The 17,583-nt window shown below is 37.5% G+C and overlaps 1 protein-coding gene across 1 annotated transcript; it reads right to left on the reverse strand.

Annotated features, from left to right (window-relative positions):
• Positions 1–2,864: 2,864 nt before the first annotated feature.
• TTPA (tocopherol (alpha) transfer protein) lies at positions 2,865–15,158 on the reverse strand. Its single transcript, XM_009578141.1, has 5 exons — positions 14,919–15,158; positions 9,296–9,449; positions 7,784–7,977; positions 5,065–5,175; positions 2,865–3,044 (listed from the first exon to the last, which is right to left on the reverse strand). The coding sequence occupies exons 1-5, from the start codon at positions 15,156–15,158 to the stop codon at positions 2,865–2,867; spliced, it is 879 nt and encodes a 292-aa protein (XP_009576436.1).
• Positions 15,159–17,583: the final 2,425 nt, after the last annotated feature.

The raw sequence follows: 17,583 nt of genomic DNA on the forward strand, positions 1-17,583 counted from the left end.
GGCCGCCCGCCCTCGGCCTGTGCCCGGAGGGAGGAGGTGGCCTCGGCCCTGCGGAGGCCCCTTCTCAATCCTCCGGAAAAGGCGGGCTTGTATCGCTAAAATGTGACAGACGGGGCTGGGTCAACCAGAAAAGGTTTATTAATAAAAATATAATGATGTTAATACGTAAAAAATTAAAAAACAGCGTGCATTACATTGTGCTTACAGTCAGTAGTAAATTATATTTGCATCATTTAACAGCAAGTTACTTTTTTTAGAGGCACTCCTGATATTCTTAAGGAATAACGCACTTAGGAGATTTTTACTTTTTTGTTCTGTTGATTCTGCAGCTCAAAGCTGCCACACCACCCCCCATCCTACCAACACCTCTTCCATTCATTATGCAAATGTCCTAATTATCTTGTGTCCTTATTATGAGCCGCAACTGCAATTGTCCCTCACATATGTGAGTTCCTACCTTCTATATAACACTAAAAATAATTAACAGTTCATGAAAAAATGCTTTAACTGTTGTGGTATGCAAACACGTTACCATTTAATAACAGATTCAGGATATTTTCGAAGACGTTTAGGACTTTCTATCCATAGAGCTGGTGTAGTCCAAATGAAGATTAAAAAAAAACAGCTAAATTTTGTCCATGTGCATATACATATGCAATGAAATGAAGTCTCTGCTACATAAACCAGCAATGATTAGAAATTGGTTTCATAGGAAAAGCTTGAATTTTCCTGTTCACTGAAACGCAATTCATTCCTTTATGCGCTTTACATTCAAGGATTAAAATTGAAGGAGCATAAAATTAAGACAATAGCTTCAGTTCTCCAGTTCGTAAATGATTTGGAACTCGAGTTTTACACACTTGAAGAATTGCCAGATGCCTGACTACTTAGTTTATTTTCTTATAAAGAAGAATTAGCACTTCACTGAACTCCTCTATTTAAGGAGCTTTTATATCACAAAATAGTTCAATCTGAGAAAAAGATAGATACATGAAATATATGAATATATGAAAATGTATCTGAAAAATGTTTCTTTAAATTTAGGCTCCATATCAAAGATACCCGGAAAGAGAAGAATGAAAAATGCACTTAAGGAAATGAGGGAATTGGAAGAAAAAAAAATTTAAAAAGTCCTTATCAGTTTTGAAAGAATTTTGTATCTGGCATTGACCTTACCATAGCAGAAGAAACTACAACCAAAGAGTACTCTATGGGCCTTTCATAGATGTTCCTCTTGCTAATAAAGAATAGCTTCCAATGGCTTTTGGAATAATGCAGTACTAATGATAATCTAAAATAAGACATTTCTGATTTAACAGGATAGCCTCATTTCTCTCCCCTAAGCATATATTAATATAACATCCCAATGTCCTAAAGATTCCAAAGTAACTGAATTTCTAGCTTTCTAGCATTTCTAGCAACCTGAGAAACAAATTATTTGTTATGGATTCATTTATACAAAGATTTATATGGAATGCTTAAATATATAATGCTTATGCAAAGACCCCCTGTCTTATTACAAAACAGTTAAAAATTGGGTAAATGAACTCTAGAAGTTGGTGTACTAACAGAGCTTTTAACCAAAAGCTGAGTGAAAAGTAAAATAATGGTTTAGATTATTAAATACTGAGGATTGCAGGATGATACTGCTATGTAACGCGAGCTCACATATAAGCTTAAAAGCTTAATGATAGCTTTTACACATGCAGTGTTCATATCTGAATCATGTCCCTTACAAAAAAAAAAAAAAAAAAATTCTGTTTTCAGTAAGTATAGACAGATTTTTTTTTCATTACCCCTACAGAAATAAAGGTCAGGTCTCCACAGAAATTAAAAATAATTTCTTCCACTGCCCAACAGAAGATATAGACTGGTAAGTTGCCAATTACTTTTCTGAAAATAAAATGAAGATACCCAGCACCTCCTATGCTGAGGTCCAAAGTGACCTACAAGCACCTTTAAGTCACACAACAAATACTTCCAATGTTCAGATCCACAAAGGATAATCTACTTCACCCTCCAAAACAGATACTGCTAACAGCTAAGAGCTCTTGACCTCTGTAATGCTCTACAGTAGGAATTAAAGGTGGTCATAATCTGCATTGCTTATAGCTTGTCCATAGATAATATCTCTTTGAAGAAAGAAAATCAAGAGTTTTCAAGGTTGTTCTGACTCTCTTACCAGTTCCTCCTCCTGCTTCATACTGTCCTTTGAAGAATAGGTACGTGGTGTTTTCCTTATCTTCCTCTACAAAATTGGACAATTACTGTGTTATTTAGCACAAAAAGGGAAGCTGCATAGGCAGCACAAAGATTAACACAAATGTCTCACTATTGCTGACCAATTTCAATTTGATACAAACTAACAAAACAGCCATTTTCCCTGAGAATCAATCAAAAAAGCAGCCTCTTTTTACTCCTTGTAAATTAGCCCTGTAGTCATACTTCCGCAACAAACTAGTCTACCCCATTCGCGTTCTGTTCTTTTTTGTATCCTCTCATCTTGACAAGCCAAGATGCAAGAGCTAAGCATAAGGTTCTGGACTGCAATATTACGGGTAAGTTGTCTCCAAAGACTTAACAGGAGCAGTATTGATCTCTGATATCCAATGCATTATTCAGCTTTTTGGCATAGAAGTTAATCAATTACAAACAGTATCGCAAACATGTAGAATTCATTAATCTCTTCAGACATACATACTGATAGACTCCAGTTAGTATAAAAGTGTAGTCAATATAATACTCAGTAACCTTCAAAGACATACTGGTTTCATTTACAGTAATTTTGAGTTTACATGAAAGACTTTGTATTAAACTTATTTCCATTTCCAGTGTTCAAGAATTGATATAATACTGTAGTAAGGTTAGTCCTGGGTAACCAGAGAAATGCTCCGAAGATAATCTGCAGATGCCATTATAAAGTCAGTCCATTCCTTGGCCAGCTCTTCAATGGAGACTTCCTTCCCGCCATATTCCTGTGGGAGAATGCTGACCGGAAAGTGTTCGGTCAGACTCTGCAAGTAGTTATTTCCATGCATATACACCTAAAACAAAATATGAAAAGCTTTTACTTGGGTATGAATGCTAGACTACTGAGTGAAAACAGGCAGCAAAGAAACTCAGCTCAAGAGCTGAAGCCACCAGCTTGGTTCGACTGAACTTGTTCATAATGAGCTCCTTAAATGAAGAAGAATGTGAGCGAGTTTCCCATGGGTGCTCAAACTCTGTCCTGCTCATTATCTGCAGCTTGATGAAGCATGGACTACAACCAACCAGAGAACTGCATTTTATGCAGCTGCAAGCACAGGAGCCAAAACTGACTACACACTTCTTCCAGACTGGTTTAGCAACACTGATAAGGGTACACACTATATCCGTACAGCTAAAGCGAGATAAACCGTGGGAAGACTGGGGTTTGGTCAGGTCATGATAGATATCACGTACTCGCTTTTCAGTCATTTCCAAGAAAGGAACAGTGTTTGGCTCCTGGCCATTACCATCTGGTCCTGCCATATGAATCTAAAAACATTACGTAGTATGTATGTAGGTTCAGACAGGTGCCAAGGAGGATATTCAGAAGAATCTGTATCTCAATCCTTATGTTTCAGTTCAAACTGAAATTAGATCCTGGACTACTCCTCCACTTTAACCCTTCTAATACTGTAGTTTTGGTTCTTCTCTTCTTGGTTTGTTGTAGCTATTTTGAAGCCTTGCTCATTACTTGCGGTCAGAAACTTTTATAAGCCTCTTATTAACACTTGACAAGAATTTTCTGCAATTATTATTACACAAAGGCTACAAGAATATGCACTCAAAAGGTAGTTGGCTGCTTTTTATCTAACACTTCCTCATCAAGAAGTAAGATAATGAGTGAACAGTAATTATTCCTACAAAGGTATGGGGATCTGGCCTTTAAGGGGTTTTTTTCACATCATATCTGAAACTCTAAGCCAGGAGACAAGCTGATCTGCATCTGTTCCATTCCATGAACTGGGATATCTGGTTTGTTTTCTTCTAGGCCTTTACTGTCCATCTGCCCTCTTTTCTGCTTTTTGAGTTCTAGCCTAAGATATTCTGAGCTGGGTCAGCTGACAGGGGCTTGTTTCACAGGTATTAATGTGAGAGAAGAAGGGCTATGGCATCAGACTGCTGGAATATACTCACTTTTTTATCATCTTTTCAGAGTGAGAGACTGACTGCACAAGGCTGGCAGAAACAATCCTGCCTCTCTCCCGTAACAAAACACACATGCTAGGAAAAGGGGACTGGCAAATAACAGCTAACAGTGACCAGAAAAATCTGGATCTACTGTCCTGGAGTGCAGTGGCTACTGCAGATGCACAAGATTCATGTGCTGAGACAAGGAGGCTTCAGAGTGGGAATAACGATAGGCAGTGCTGCTTATTTTGTACCTTAGTCCTGCTGTTAACACTTCACAGTATTTCCTTTTCTGCCAGCTGAAACCTCCAATATTCTGCCTATGCTATAAAAACCAGAATTCTCCCAGAATTCTTGGCATGCTTTTGCATCCAAATACAAACAGGGTTTTGAGATTTAAAACTGCAAAACAATTTAAAACAACTAAGAATCTATCTGGAAAGAAATTTTGAACTTAAGTCTGACCTATTTTTGACACATAAATTTCTCTGCAGGTCTTTCAGAACTAAAAAGTTGTCTTCTACTAATTCTGCACAACTTGGAACATAACATCACTGTTCAGTGACAATTTCTCACTGTCATTTATAGGCAGAGTGTTGGGACATCTGGGACCTGTTTCTTCCTAGTCCTGTAGAAGAATTGCTGTGTGACCTCAAGCAAATCATTTAACCTCTCTGTGTCACAGTGTTTTTTATCTTTAGAGTGGTGATAACAGCAACCACTTGCAACTCTCACATTATTGATAACTGCAAATGCTTTACAATTAGATTTCGGAGGCCTGTATGGCACTAACACACAAAAATGATTTACGCTCTTCAGAGCTCAGGAGTATCAGATCCTAAGGGAAGTGCTGCAGATTGTCATATAGGGGTTTTGTGGCAGAAAGAAATATTTGTGTGCACTCACCCGTTCTTTTATTTTTTCAGTGAGAAAAGGCTTAATTAGAGCGAAGACTGGGTGGAAGAATAAAGGCTCATTAATCAAGTGGACACCTCGAACTTTTAGTGGAAAGGAATCCTGTCAACATATATGAAAAACAGCATAAGAAAAAGAAAATATTATTGAAAAGGTTCTATTGTTAAGGACAAATCTGTAAAAACTATCTAGTCCATAGGTTAGAGTATTCCTCCTGACCTTGCTAATACCTGCACTTTGGAGTGTTCTTAGTTTACACTGCCCAACAATGCTTAAAAAAAATCACATCTTGGTCCTCCCATTAGAAGGAAAAAACCTAAAAAAAAAACCCAAAAAAACCACTATGAGGAGAGGCTATTAAAAACAAACAAACAAGAAAACCCTCACCAAATTACACATAAGTAATGTACACCTGTGCTCAGCCTTTCCTCAGAGGTACAATTCTTCACAGCAGAGATTCTGCTGCTAATTTACCAAAAAGCTATCTACTCATGTGCTTTCACTAGCAATTCACAGCCTGAAGGATAATATATAAATATAAATATATATAAGCCATTGAAGCTACTAACTTTAAGTTAAATAAATTTTAAATATAATTTAGAGACCTTATAAATATAATTTAGGGCCTTGAAATTACTGGGAATTTGCCCAAGCCAGAAGTTCAGCTTCACAACAAGGTCACTGCGGTAATGAAAATAAAAATTATATCTGCTGTACAGCCTTTATAATATGAAATACTTCTACTTGCATTCAAGATTCATTTAGAAGTCCCAGACCTTTGCAAGTTAAAAGAAAATATGGCAGTGCTCAAAGACAGCATTATGCAATGGGGAAAGTATAGCTTCCATTCATATCCCAACTGATACTACCTCTGCAACCAGAGGTTTTCTGCTCATAAAAATGGTACTTCTCACAAACAGTTCTCCCCACTAGTACAGTAGCTCTTCTCACATTATTTCATGCACTCTTCTATGGATAAAAAAAACCCCAAACCCCACACATTTTTTAAGTGCAACTCCTTTTAGATTTTAATGTATGATAATGACCTTAAAACTATCAGATTATAGGTTTACTGCATGTTAATATGTGTTATCATATACTTAAAGTCTACTATCATGTTTTTCACAAAACAATTTGGTTTTGCCTGGGGTAACAGATTTTTCAAGATGATGTCACTTACTAACGTTACTATGCTTTCCATTCCTTAGTACATATTTCCTTTCTATTAACTTCTGTTTCTTCATACAGGATAGTAATTTGCAAAACACATTTCTTAAGAAAAACATAGGGTTGAAACTAAGGTTCCTTAATTTCTACTTATAACCATACTGAACAACACTAAGACAATCTCTGGGTGAAATATATGAACTCAGTTAAAGTGATGAAAGGAATCTGAAAAAAAAATTAGTTAAACTTGTTTCTCTTCTTAAAGAACTCTGGAAACACACAGATTGTTTCTACCTTTTTTTTAATAGTTATAATAAACATTTAGAAGCTTGAAAAACATGCAACAAATCTGAAATAGGTCAAGATGGAAACATCACATTGAAAGAATTTCCTAGTTCGAGATAATGGACTGAAACCTTTAGATGTAATTGCAAATCCTATTCTACCTCTTTTCTGTTCTATTTCAAGGTTAAAAAATTACTAGAAACTTGTTTACTACCTCAGAAATCAACTGAAACACTCTCACATGTCCTGTTCTCATGAGATCTGGCCTAGGATCATATGAACATCAAGAGTTCTTATTCTAGATGTGAAAAGTTGGGAATACCTGCTGGTTTCACTGAAGTTTTAAAGTAGATACCAAAAAGGAAGAACAGCTGAAGTTCTGATGATATTAGTTCAATGACTAAGCTTTGACTGAACCTCAGATATGAACCTTACCAAATCAGAGCAAGAGATTATCTCCCTTGCTCATTTCCACATCATAGGCTAACAGTTTTATTATTACTGATTTTCAGCCTAACTTCTAAAGAAAAATGGGATTATAGGACTACACTGCAGCTTGCCTGTCAATTCTCTGTCCTCTTCTTTTTTTCTTTTGTTCCTTTTTTTTTTCTCTCAAATCCATTGGCAAACCAAATTTGACAGAAAGGAACAAGTCCCTAGAAGTTTTGTGAAAAATAGGAGGTGAGGTAGCAGTGAGTTGCACAAAATAATGCTCATGTTGGGAGGCAAAAAGCAAGCAGAACATAAGTATTATACATTCTGTTGATAGCAGCTGGATGGTTATGTAGCATCATCCATACCGGTAACAAGTTAGTACTGTCTTGCTCTTAACTACTCTTAGCACACGCTATTTCTCATCTTCTCTGAGTTTCAGGGAAAAAAAGCTTTGAATGTCGAGTTAATGCACAAAAGAATGGAAGTGAGGAGATGAAATGGGATAACGAACACAGATCCTTACAAAGCTGTGCTTCATCTGCTCTTACATTCATGAAATTCTTGTGTTGTAATAGGTCGGTGGAGTTCTTATAAAACATCAGAGGTTAAAGGACGTTTACTGCTATACAAGAACATGCTTTAAGTCAAATCAAGCACAACCCATGCCTGAGCTATCTGATTTTTAATGGATTTAAGATTTTGTTCTTTCAAGCTGCATAGACTCTAAAAAGGTCTAAGGAAGGAAAATTTACCATAGCTTAGAACAGATGAAAAATTGGGAGTTATAGCAATGAAGAAGCGTAAAGCAGTGTGTCATACTTACTGTGAGTACAGCAGCAATTTTCTTGGCCACTGCTGGACTGATTTGAAATGCATGAGCAAATCGCCACCCCTGAAGATCAAAGATAGCCTTGACTCCATTCCGCTGAGTCTCAATCTCCTTTACAATGAGTTCAGACGTGATAAGGCTTACTCGAAACACATCGTATGCTGTAAATAACTTGGGATCCCATTGTGCTGAGGAGTAAATAGATTGCACTGCATTACCACGAGGATACCACATACACATGTACTTTTGCTTATTACTGCTTCTAATGTGCTTCTCGGGAACAAGAAGTAAAATGCAATATCAAAGGTCCTGAAATAAACAGATTTGCCAGTACAGAAGTTATTTTGTGTGCCTGCTCTGTCACTCATCTTTTGAACTCTTTCTGTAGATGGTACCACAACTATCTAATGGTAGATGGTTGTAGACGCCACCTAATGTAGTATGTTCCACATATGGCCATAGCCTCCAGTACAACATTTTGACAGGAACAGCTAATTCAGTAACAGTCATGTTAGCAAAAACTACAGATCATCAATGCAATCAATTCATATAATTTTTCTTCAGTGCAGTATTTCTGTCAAGATTCAGTGAATGCCACTAGTTTTTCTGAGGCCTGAGCAAAGAACTACATGGGATGAGCCTTAACCCTAGATGAAAGCTTCAGAGAACACAACTTTGCAGAGAGATGCATTATTTTCTACTAGACCAGCTGATATTAAAACAATTCTTTAAAAGTTGGGAAAAGTAATTTCTCTGTCCAAAACAAGCACAAAGAAATATGGTAACACGTGATCATTTAACTACATCTTTTTTTAAAAGACTTTTGAGAGTGCAAAGGATCTTCAGAGTGTTGTTAGATAGGGCTCTTCGGCTACATCTAAACAGTGAAAACCCAGTGAAGTTCTCATCCACATCTAAACTGAATGCTGGTACATGGCTAGGTGTACACCTTTTTTTCCTGTTCTTTCTCTCCCCTCTGTGCTGCATGTGCACCAATACCACAGTCTTGGCACATGGCTTTGAAAACTTGCATGGAAACAAATAATTGTTGGGACACTCAGACCCAAATAACCACATATTCTTGCAAGTTTTAGGGTTTTAACCTTAAGACTTTCTTTGATGCAGACAAGAATTCTACTAAAAAGAAAATAAGTTCTTCATAAAGGATTGTACAGCTTTAGCCATACCATATATAAGTCAAATGGTATAACTCTTACAGCTTAATACAGCTTAATACAGCTTTACAGCTTAAACTCACATTTACATTAATATAAAGGTATTTCTAACAGGGAACATAAATATGTTACCTTTCTAGTTAAGACATTCTGATATCATCTAATTTTATCAACCCCTGGTGTTGTACCAAAAAATACTTTTATTTTGCTGCTCAAATTGTGATAATCAAAAAAAAAAAAAACCAACAACAACAAAAACACAACACAACAAAAAAAACCCATCAGTGCCAGAGCCAGGTGTGAAACAGGTCCAAGCAATTTTGTCACTCACCAATTCTGTATATTAGCACTTTGCTTCCATGTGGGTCCCTTGATCTCAGGACTCCATGATACCCAGCATGCAAAAGACCAAGAACAGAAGATGGTTGTAAATTTGCACTTATTTCTGGGCATTCAATTCTCCAGTTCTGGTAATTCTTCAGTAACTGGAAAAAATAAATGTGGATGACAGATAGCCATCAGGTATTACATGAAGAGCACAGTTAAAAATGTGTTTTCAGCATGTGGTCACATCAGAGGTTTAATTCATTAAAGTAGCTATCAGTTCATTATGTATTTTAATCAAATCCCTCCTAGTAGTAGAAGGTTGCTATACCTATACTGGATCAAATAAGGGAGTAAGTTATGATGAATTTAGAATCCTGTCAACTTGTTAATGGACTGCAGTTGTCATTTTGTGTCAGAAAAGAAAATTGAAATATGGATAAAAAGGCGGTAGTTTCTAGGTAAAATACATCTAAAAAACAGTTTTCTCAGGTTACATTTAAGATTATTCCATTTGATACTGCATTAGATTCATTCAGCGTTTGTTGAACTTAGATATGCAAAATCCTAGAGGAACGTTCCCCCTTCACCATCCCACCCCACACCCCACCCCAGTAAAGTATGGGCCCATTTTGTACACTCAGTCATTAATAATTTCAGTTTACTATTTGAAACAGATTTGATCACCAGCATATCTAAAGCACATTTTCAAAGTCCCTCCTACCCCTCTGAAATGGCAGAATATAACAACGTAGTGGGTCCATTACCCATTAGACAATTTCCCTCCCCCGGAGTGGAAATAATGAGAACCTGTTTTGCTAAAATAGAGATCCTGTCCATTATCGGGGACATGATCACCCTGGATCCTAAGGCTGAAAGGCAGCATCAAAAACTAGTATGTCTAAGGCACAGGGAGGGCTCTGTGTTGAAAGGCGATGGCCTAATTCTAAGGAAGAGTCAATTAAAGGCATTCCTTTCTGAGATAACATCCATGTAGAGGAATTACAGGTCATACTGTGAAAGGTCATCTTAGAGATGGATCATGAAAAATTAAGTTGGTGATACAGTAGTTCGAATTTCCAAGTCTAATTACTGTTTCTGCTTTTATATTAATTAAGTGGTGGTGGAGAAAATGCCCTGCAATTAAAATTTATTTAAGCCATTTTGCATAGGTAAGTAGGAAGTTACGCAAGACTATCTTCTAAAAAGCTTCCTCTCAGCTCATCAACTAAATTCTGCCTCTGCTGTATCACCCATGCTAAGTTCTCTAGCACTGAGTTTGGAGGGTAGATGGATAGCTATGGCAAGTAAGTTAGGTTTATAAATAGCTACAGTTTAGCCTTCTAACTCAAGACCTTCAAAGCAGCTAAAAGATTCAGAATTTTTCAGTACCTCGTTTCACAACAAACTGAAATATACCTTTAAATCTTAAGGGTAGGATGCACAGGCTAGCCTTTCAAATTGTTACTGTATTTCATCAAACAGCAAAACTCAATCTGATCCTCAGAAGTTTCACAAATTAAATGTGTTCACTACAATGAAAGCATCAATCAACAGTCTTTTATTTCTGTTAATTTTATTAACAGAAATTAATTTTTATTCATTTTTCAATTACTTCATATTTAACAACAGAAACGTTAGAGTTAAAAGAACTAATAAAACATAACCTTAAATAAATTACAAATTTCTTGTATCTATGCAAGTATCATTTTCTTCACCATTTTCATAGAATGGTCAGAAGGAACCTCAGTGGATACTGAATTAATCTCTTGGAACATCACAGCATCAGCTATGCTGATGCTTACTTACAGACTCTTAGAAGGAAACCTGAGACTCGCCATCCTGTACCTCATAGCATGCTTATGTTAGGTAATTAGTCTTATTTTTTACCCTTCCCTCTACTTTCAAGTTTCTTGTATCCTTTTACATAATACATATACTTTTTCTTCAGCTTAAGGCTTTTCTGCTCAGATGAAGATCTTGAATTATTTCGAAGGTCTCTCAAATGAATTTTCATGAGGTAACTACTTATAAGGCATTACTGTTTTTCAGCAGAATTCACTTATAAATAGATGATATACTGATCAGAAGTTATCTATATCCTTCATGGAAATAGCACCTATAAATACGTATTTATAGGTACAAAAATGAAAAAGTTCATCTGCCACGCTAGAATCCCATTTGATTTGGCAATGAGAAAGTTGATAAAAGCCTCATCCTAAACCATACACCGTAGAAAGAAATATTTAACCATTACGAGAATTTTACTAGAAGCCTTTTGACCGCATTAAATCAGTTCTAGTCTAGGCTAACTTAAAAACAAACAAACAAGGTTGGGGAGGGGGGAGAGTAAAGAAAGTAAGTTAATTTGTGGAACTGAAATTCACTATGATTGCAAAGATAGGCCTGATGAGGTACGCTGATTATCTCACTCTGTTAGTGCTTGACTCTCTACAAAGGGCACTGTTTGAGCAATCCAACCGCTTTGTGCCAACCAGACAGCACTGTCAACATCTCATGTTCTGTTTCTTGGTCTTTCCAATACAGACACTTAAACAGCAGCAAAATAGAAACACACCCTCAAAACAACTATGCAAACATCTGTAGCTTTGTCATTTCTCCCTTTTCTTCTAAAGTCTGTTGTACCACAACTTAATGAACCTAATTAACAATTACATAAATATTTTAAACAACTCTTTGAAGAGCTGCCTGCCAAAACCAAGGTGAGAATAAAAATGATATGTTCATTCAATACCCTCAAAAATCCTACCTTGTCAGTACAGTTAGTTTCTCGTTTTCATGAATATTTACATTTACCAAGTTGGAAACAACAAGGATTTAAGTTCTGGTCCTCGGGAGAAAGGGAATGGTGTTCGCAGCTTGTGACACACTTAAGATCCTTACAGAAGACATAATTTACCTACTGGCGAGTCCACTGAGGAGTAAATATAGGGTTGGAATACTTCTGACACCTTCCATGACGTCGGCAAGGGTACATCTTTTAGACACATAACGTGGCTAAGCGCCAAACATACTTTCCTTGGCCAGAAAGCCATGAAGTACTGAAAAGTTCTCAGATTTTGAAAAGCTAATCTAATTACCTGAAATGATTTAGAGCTGCAGTAAAGGTTAGCATTAGATAATCTTCCACAGCACCTACAGCTAGTTTTGGGACATATTCTGTAAATCTTTACTTATGTAAACAACCCCTTTCTTAGCAGTTGGACATACTCAAGTCACACACAGCCACTTACATGAGTAATCCTTAAACATACAACGGAATTCAAAAACTAGCCGTGAGTACTTACAGTTTTACTTTATTTTGAAAGTTTCTAGTTTAACACTGTTTAAACACAGAAATTCACATGAAATATTTAAAAAATATGAAAATATTTTTTTAGTAAAGACAGCAAGGAAAAACGTAAATATTATATATAACAATCAGTCTGGATATAGAAGATGAAGTAACCTAGTATCAGGAAAAACAGGAGCATTCATTACCTAGTATAAAAAAATGGCTCAAGTACTTATAACACAAGGAAAACATCTCAATGTATCTTTGTTTACAAACTGAATAACCTACTTAGCATCTACTCAGCATCTGAAAATAGATGAAAGATAACTTGATAAGTGGGGAAAGCTGGGTGAAAAACTCCAGTGTCTGGAGTTAAGCATTAATTAAGAGTTTTTTTTCCTGAGGTCTGTTAGGGCTAGTTCCAGATTTCTGAACATCAGAGATGCTTTACATCCCAGAACTCTTGTAAAAGGCTAGTTCTCCAGATTTCACATATCACTACTGAATCTGAGTGACAGTGTTTTTGATCACAACAATCAAGTCAAACATACATACATAGCTGTGTATCCCTTTAAAAAGGGATATATAAACCCATTGCTTTAGCACAGTTAATGGAGACCCGTGGCCCTGCTTCTCAGTTTACAGCATATACAGTAGGTAGGTGTATCTGTACAAATTAATGAGCAAACAACATGCTCAGCTCAGGTATGAATTTATATCCAGACTAAAATCTTTTGCAGCATTAACATCTGATCCCTACCTGTATCTCCCACAGGGATTACAAAGGCACAGAATATGCTGTAATGATATACCACTGCTCTTTCTGAGTGTTAATTTTTGGTAGGCAAGTACTGCCTAGAAGTCTCACAGGACAAGAAAAATTATTTACCTATTGAAGGTTTGTTGTTTTGTTTGACAGTTATTGTTAGTCTGTGTCAAAGGACTTTCTGTTCATTCCTAGAGACAAACGTCTGCCAGTATTTCCTGTAGACTGACTTAACACTTTCTTACCAATAACATTCATGCATTTGAAATCCTTTCGTCAAAGCTATCTGCTTAACCTCACCTCTTCTTCGAGAGCCTGTATTTAAGTGGTTTGGGTTCATGCATACATCTCCAGCCACTTTCTAAGATAAGGCATTGGGCCAAGTTTAATCCTTCCTGTTATTCAAAATGCAGAAGAAGAATTCTCTTCTAACTTGAGAATAGTCTGTTACTGAGCTTAATTGAATAATGGCTGGCTTTAAAAAATACAGACAGTTCTAGCTCTTCTTTGAGTTCTTCAATTCCAGCTACCTGTTTCAGTGGTGGATTCTCTTCTAGCATTGTGAGAGACCGAACTGTAGAACATTTGTCTCAAAGACTGCTTATCTAAGCAAAGTATCCTCTGAACACATGTGAAAGACTGAACTGTAGAACACTTGTCTCAAAGATTGCTCTGAATATCGAAACCTCCCCCAACATTGGATCAGGACATTTAAATTGGCGTCACGGACAGGATCCCTTAAGACGAGAGTGCCCAACAAGTGGGTTAGCGGTGCTCGAGAACCTATCTATAATTTAAATCATATTATTCGGTTGCAAGCCGTTCTAGAGATTACTAACGAGACGGCCCATGCCCTGGATCTATTAGCAGACTAGGCCACCCAAATGCGAACAGCAATATTCCAACATCGTATGGTTCTCGATTACCTGCTAGCCAAAGAAGGGGGCGTTTGTGGTAAACTTAATGATTCCAACTGTTGTTTAAAAATTGATGACAGTGGCAAAATTTTTAAAACAAATTACCGCAGGAATACAAAAACTGGCCCATGTTCCCGTTCAAACCTGGAAGGGTTGGGCATTTGATCCCTTCCCCTGGCTCCCAGGCAGCCCATGGGCTAAGCGAGTTTTATTTTATTTGTTATGTAGTTTTGCCATGTTGTTTTTACCATGTGTTATTCCATGTTTTATATAGTTAATTCAACGTGTTGTAACCAATATGCAATTTGTGACTACTGTTTCACCTGACAGTGTCAAACAAATTTGCGCTGTGCGCCAAACTACGCTGTCAGTAGTGCAGATTGTATGAAATGCTCTTTTCTGGCCTTTTCTACATAACTGTCTTTTCTCACAACCACCATGGGTCCTGAAGCAACCTTTGAGCCGCAGGGTGGTGTGAGAGACTGAACTCTAGAACATTTGTCTTATCTAAGCAAAATATCCTCTGAATACGTGTGAAAGACTGAACTGTGGAACATTAATCTCAAAGATTACTTATCTAAGCAAAGTATCCTCTGAACACGTGTGAAAGACTGAACTGTAGAACACTTGTCTCAAAGACTGCTCTGAATACGGTAAGAGCGGCTGCAAGGCCATGGAGACCTCCGGTTTGCAGGGGCTGCGCTGTGTGCAAGACTCGGTTGAGCACAGGAATGTAGCAACGTGACATTGCCATGGAAACTACAGCCCTTGAACAGGAATAAAAGGGACTGCCAAGACGACCCCGGAAGGCATCGCCCACTGCTGACCCTGCTGCTACCGCCCACCGCCGAAACACCGAAAGACTTGGACCCCCGGGACGCCGCAGACCCATGGTGATGACTATTCTTGCAACTCTATCCTGAATGCTTGCTTGATTTCTATCTTTGTTCTGATCTATCCTATCGCTACTAGCTTTTACTTTTGATAATAAAAGTTGTTTAGGATATGTGGCATTTGACCTCATTTGTGTCTTAATCTTGCTCTTAGAATCATATTGAAACCTCTTCCGACACTGGATCGGGACAAGCATGACATATATCAATAGATCAGTACTTGAAAGCAAGTCTGGAATTGCCAGTGGAAAAATGTAAAAGATTGCTGTTGGAATGAGTCATCATAAAAGATTCAGAAATATAGTGTCTTGCCACAATCTACTCAATTATTCTTTTCTGAAGCATTTCCAAATATTGATAAATTGAAATCAGATAAATCTGTGTCAAATATTAACCAGGGATGCATCAATAGACAGTCTGGTCAGTTGCCAGACTCTTGATTCATATTTAAGGCTAAGTATGAGCCCGTAGTAAGAAAGATGCTTGACAAGAGCTTGAAGACCTTTGGTTGTAAGCATTGACAGAGCCACAGACTTCGATTATCCCTTAGCTGCTCTCAAATACTATTGCAGTAGTACACAGGAGCCCAGTGGGCAAAAAGGGACTGTATCAGCCTGAACTCCAAACCGAGAGGCAACATCAACCCAGCATGGGAGGGAGCAGCCACTGTCTGGACCGATGGCAGGAGGGCTCTGTCTAGGATGAAGTACTAACATAACCTCTGCATGAGGTCAGACTTGGGTTAGATGAATATACATCTTATGTCCACCACAGATTTTTGCACAATAATTCTCTTGGGCTTTAATATACCAACTGCAGATAAACACATTCCTTTAAAAAAAAAAAAAAAAAAACAGGAAAAAAGTGCTTCTTTGCTTCTTCCCATGCTGTAAGAAAAGTAACCTAGAAATCAGCATCAGCTGGTACATGGAAGATTAATGTAGAAAATTAAGTACAAGTAGCTACAGCATTTGGAGACCTGAAATTCTAGATGGAAAGATTAAACACAGGTGGTTTTTGAACATCAGAATCTCTTAATTCAAAGAAGGATCCAAACAAGAAATTTAGAAACTTAGCAGCCTGTGGAGACTCAGAAATTCTGAAAACATTCTAAAAAGACTTAATTTTCCCAAAACAGGTCCCCAGCCCTAGAGGGCTGATTCTCAAGAAGAGTATAGGAAATTTGCTACTTCGTAGACTCCATCTCTAAACCTCACTTAGATTCTACACTCTTGGAGATTAGTCCTACCTACAAGACCTCTCACAATTAATCACAAGAAAGTGCAGAAACGTATGGGCCAAATACTGAAGTGTCACTGTCCTGTCTACAGGATTATCAATAACAACCAATTGCAATGCAATTAGGAATGCCTGTTTAGGAGCACATATTGTCTTCACTAAGCCCTACTTTTTGGAACCAAGGAATATAGGAAAACAAAATGGCTTTTGTTGGAAAAGAAAAAAAAGGCACGGTCCTACAATTCTTGGTGCACACATCTGATATAAACAATCTCATGAACTTCAAGCAAAAGTAAGATCCATAAATATCCAAAGGAATCTGACTTGACTTGCTAGTTCTTCTGCTGAGGACGAAAGGTTTAAAGCTGTGATGCAAGGCTTATGAGCCAAATGAAAAGAACACAAAATAGAATTTTTAAAGCTATTTGTCATTAAGGGCTTAATTTAATTTCTCACATTCTTGTTTAGCTACCCTGATCCTGCAATATATCCATATGCAAACAATCTTCTCTTATGGTGACTAAACTTGGAAAATCTACAGGGCAGAGAAGTCAGAAACTGAAAGGTGAGGTCTGTCGGGCAATGCTAGGTCATCAACACCAAATTCCACTAAAACACAGTCTCCAGTTGGCACAAGTGAATAAATGCTTTTGCCCTGGGAAGATTTGGAAATACTTTCTGTTCAGAAGTGGCTGTCAATCTTTCTGTAAAAAAAGAAACAATTAATAACAATTTGTACCTTTGGATATTAAAAATATGCAAGCACTGTCTGTACGGCAAAGAGCCATACAAACAGCCAGGAAAGTAACTAAACTTACCAAAGCCTGAAAGGAGTGTTGTAAACGACTAAACTCCAAGAGAAAAGAAGTTTTAACTCAGCTTTATGTTAGAGTAATTACAAATCTGTAGTGAAACTAGTAACATTACTAGTAACTAGTAATCTGAGCCCGATAAGCATGATGAGGATGCCCTTTAAAGGATATTGCTTCCTGATGGGAGTTGTGACCTTACCACACTTACCATAACCTATATGTTACCTCACCGAGACCGCACAAACCTAGCCGCGATACCGCATGTTCATACGGCGCCACGCTGAAGACACGCGTGACAAGCAGTTAGTTACACTCTGGAACTCCCTGCTTGGCCTTGGCCGACCCAAGCAGCGCAGCTCACGCACCCGACACC

This window comes from Fulmarus glacialis, unplaced genomic scaffold (genome assembly GCF_000690835.1).
Source record: "Fulmarus glacialis isolate BGI_N327 unplaced genomic scaffold, ASM69083v1 scaffold9320, whole genome shotgun sequence".
Taxonomy (NCBI): Eukaryota; Metazoa; Chordata; class Aves; order Procellariiformes; family Procellariidae; genus Fulmarus; species Fulmarus glacialis.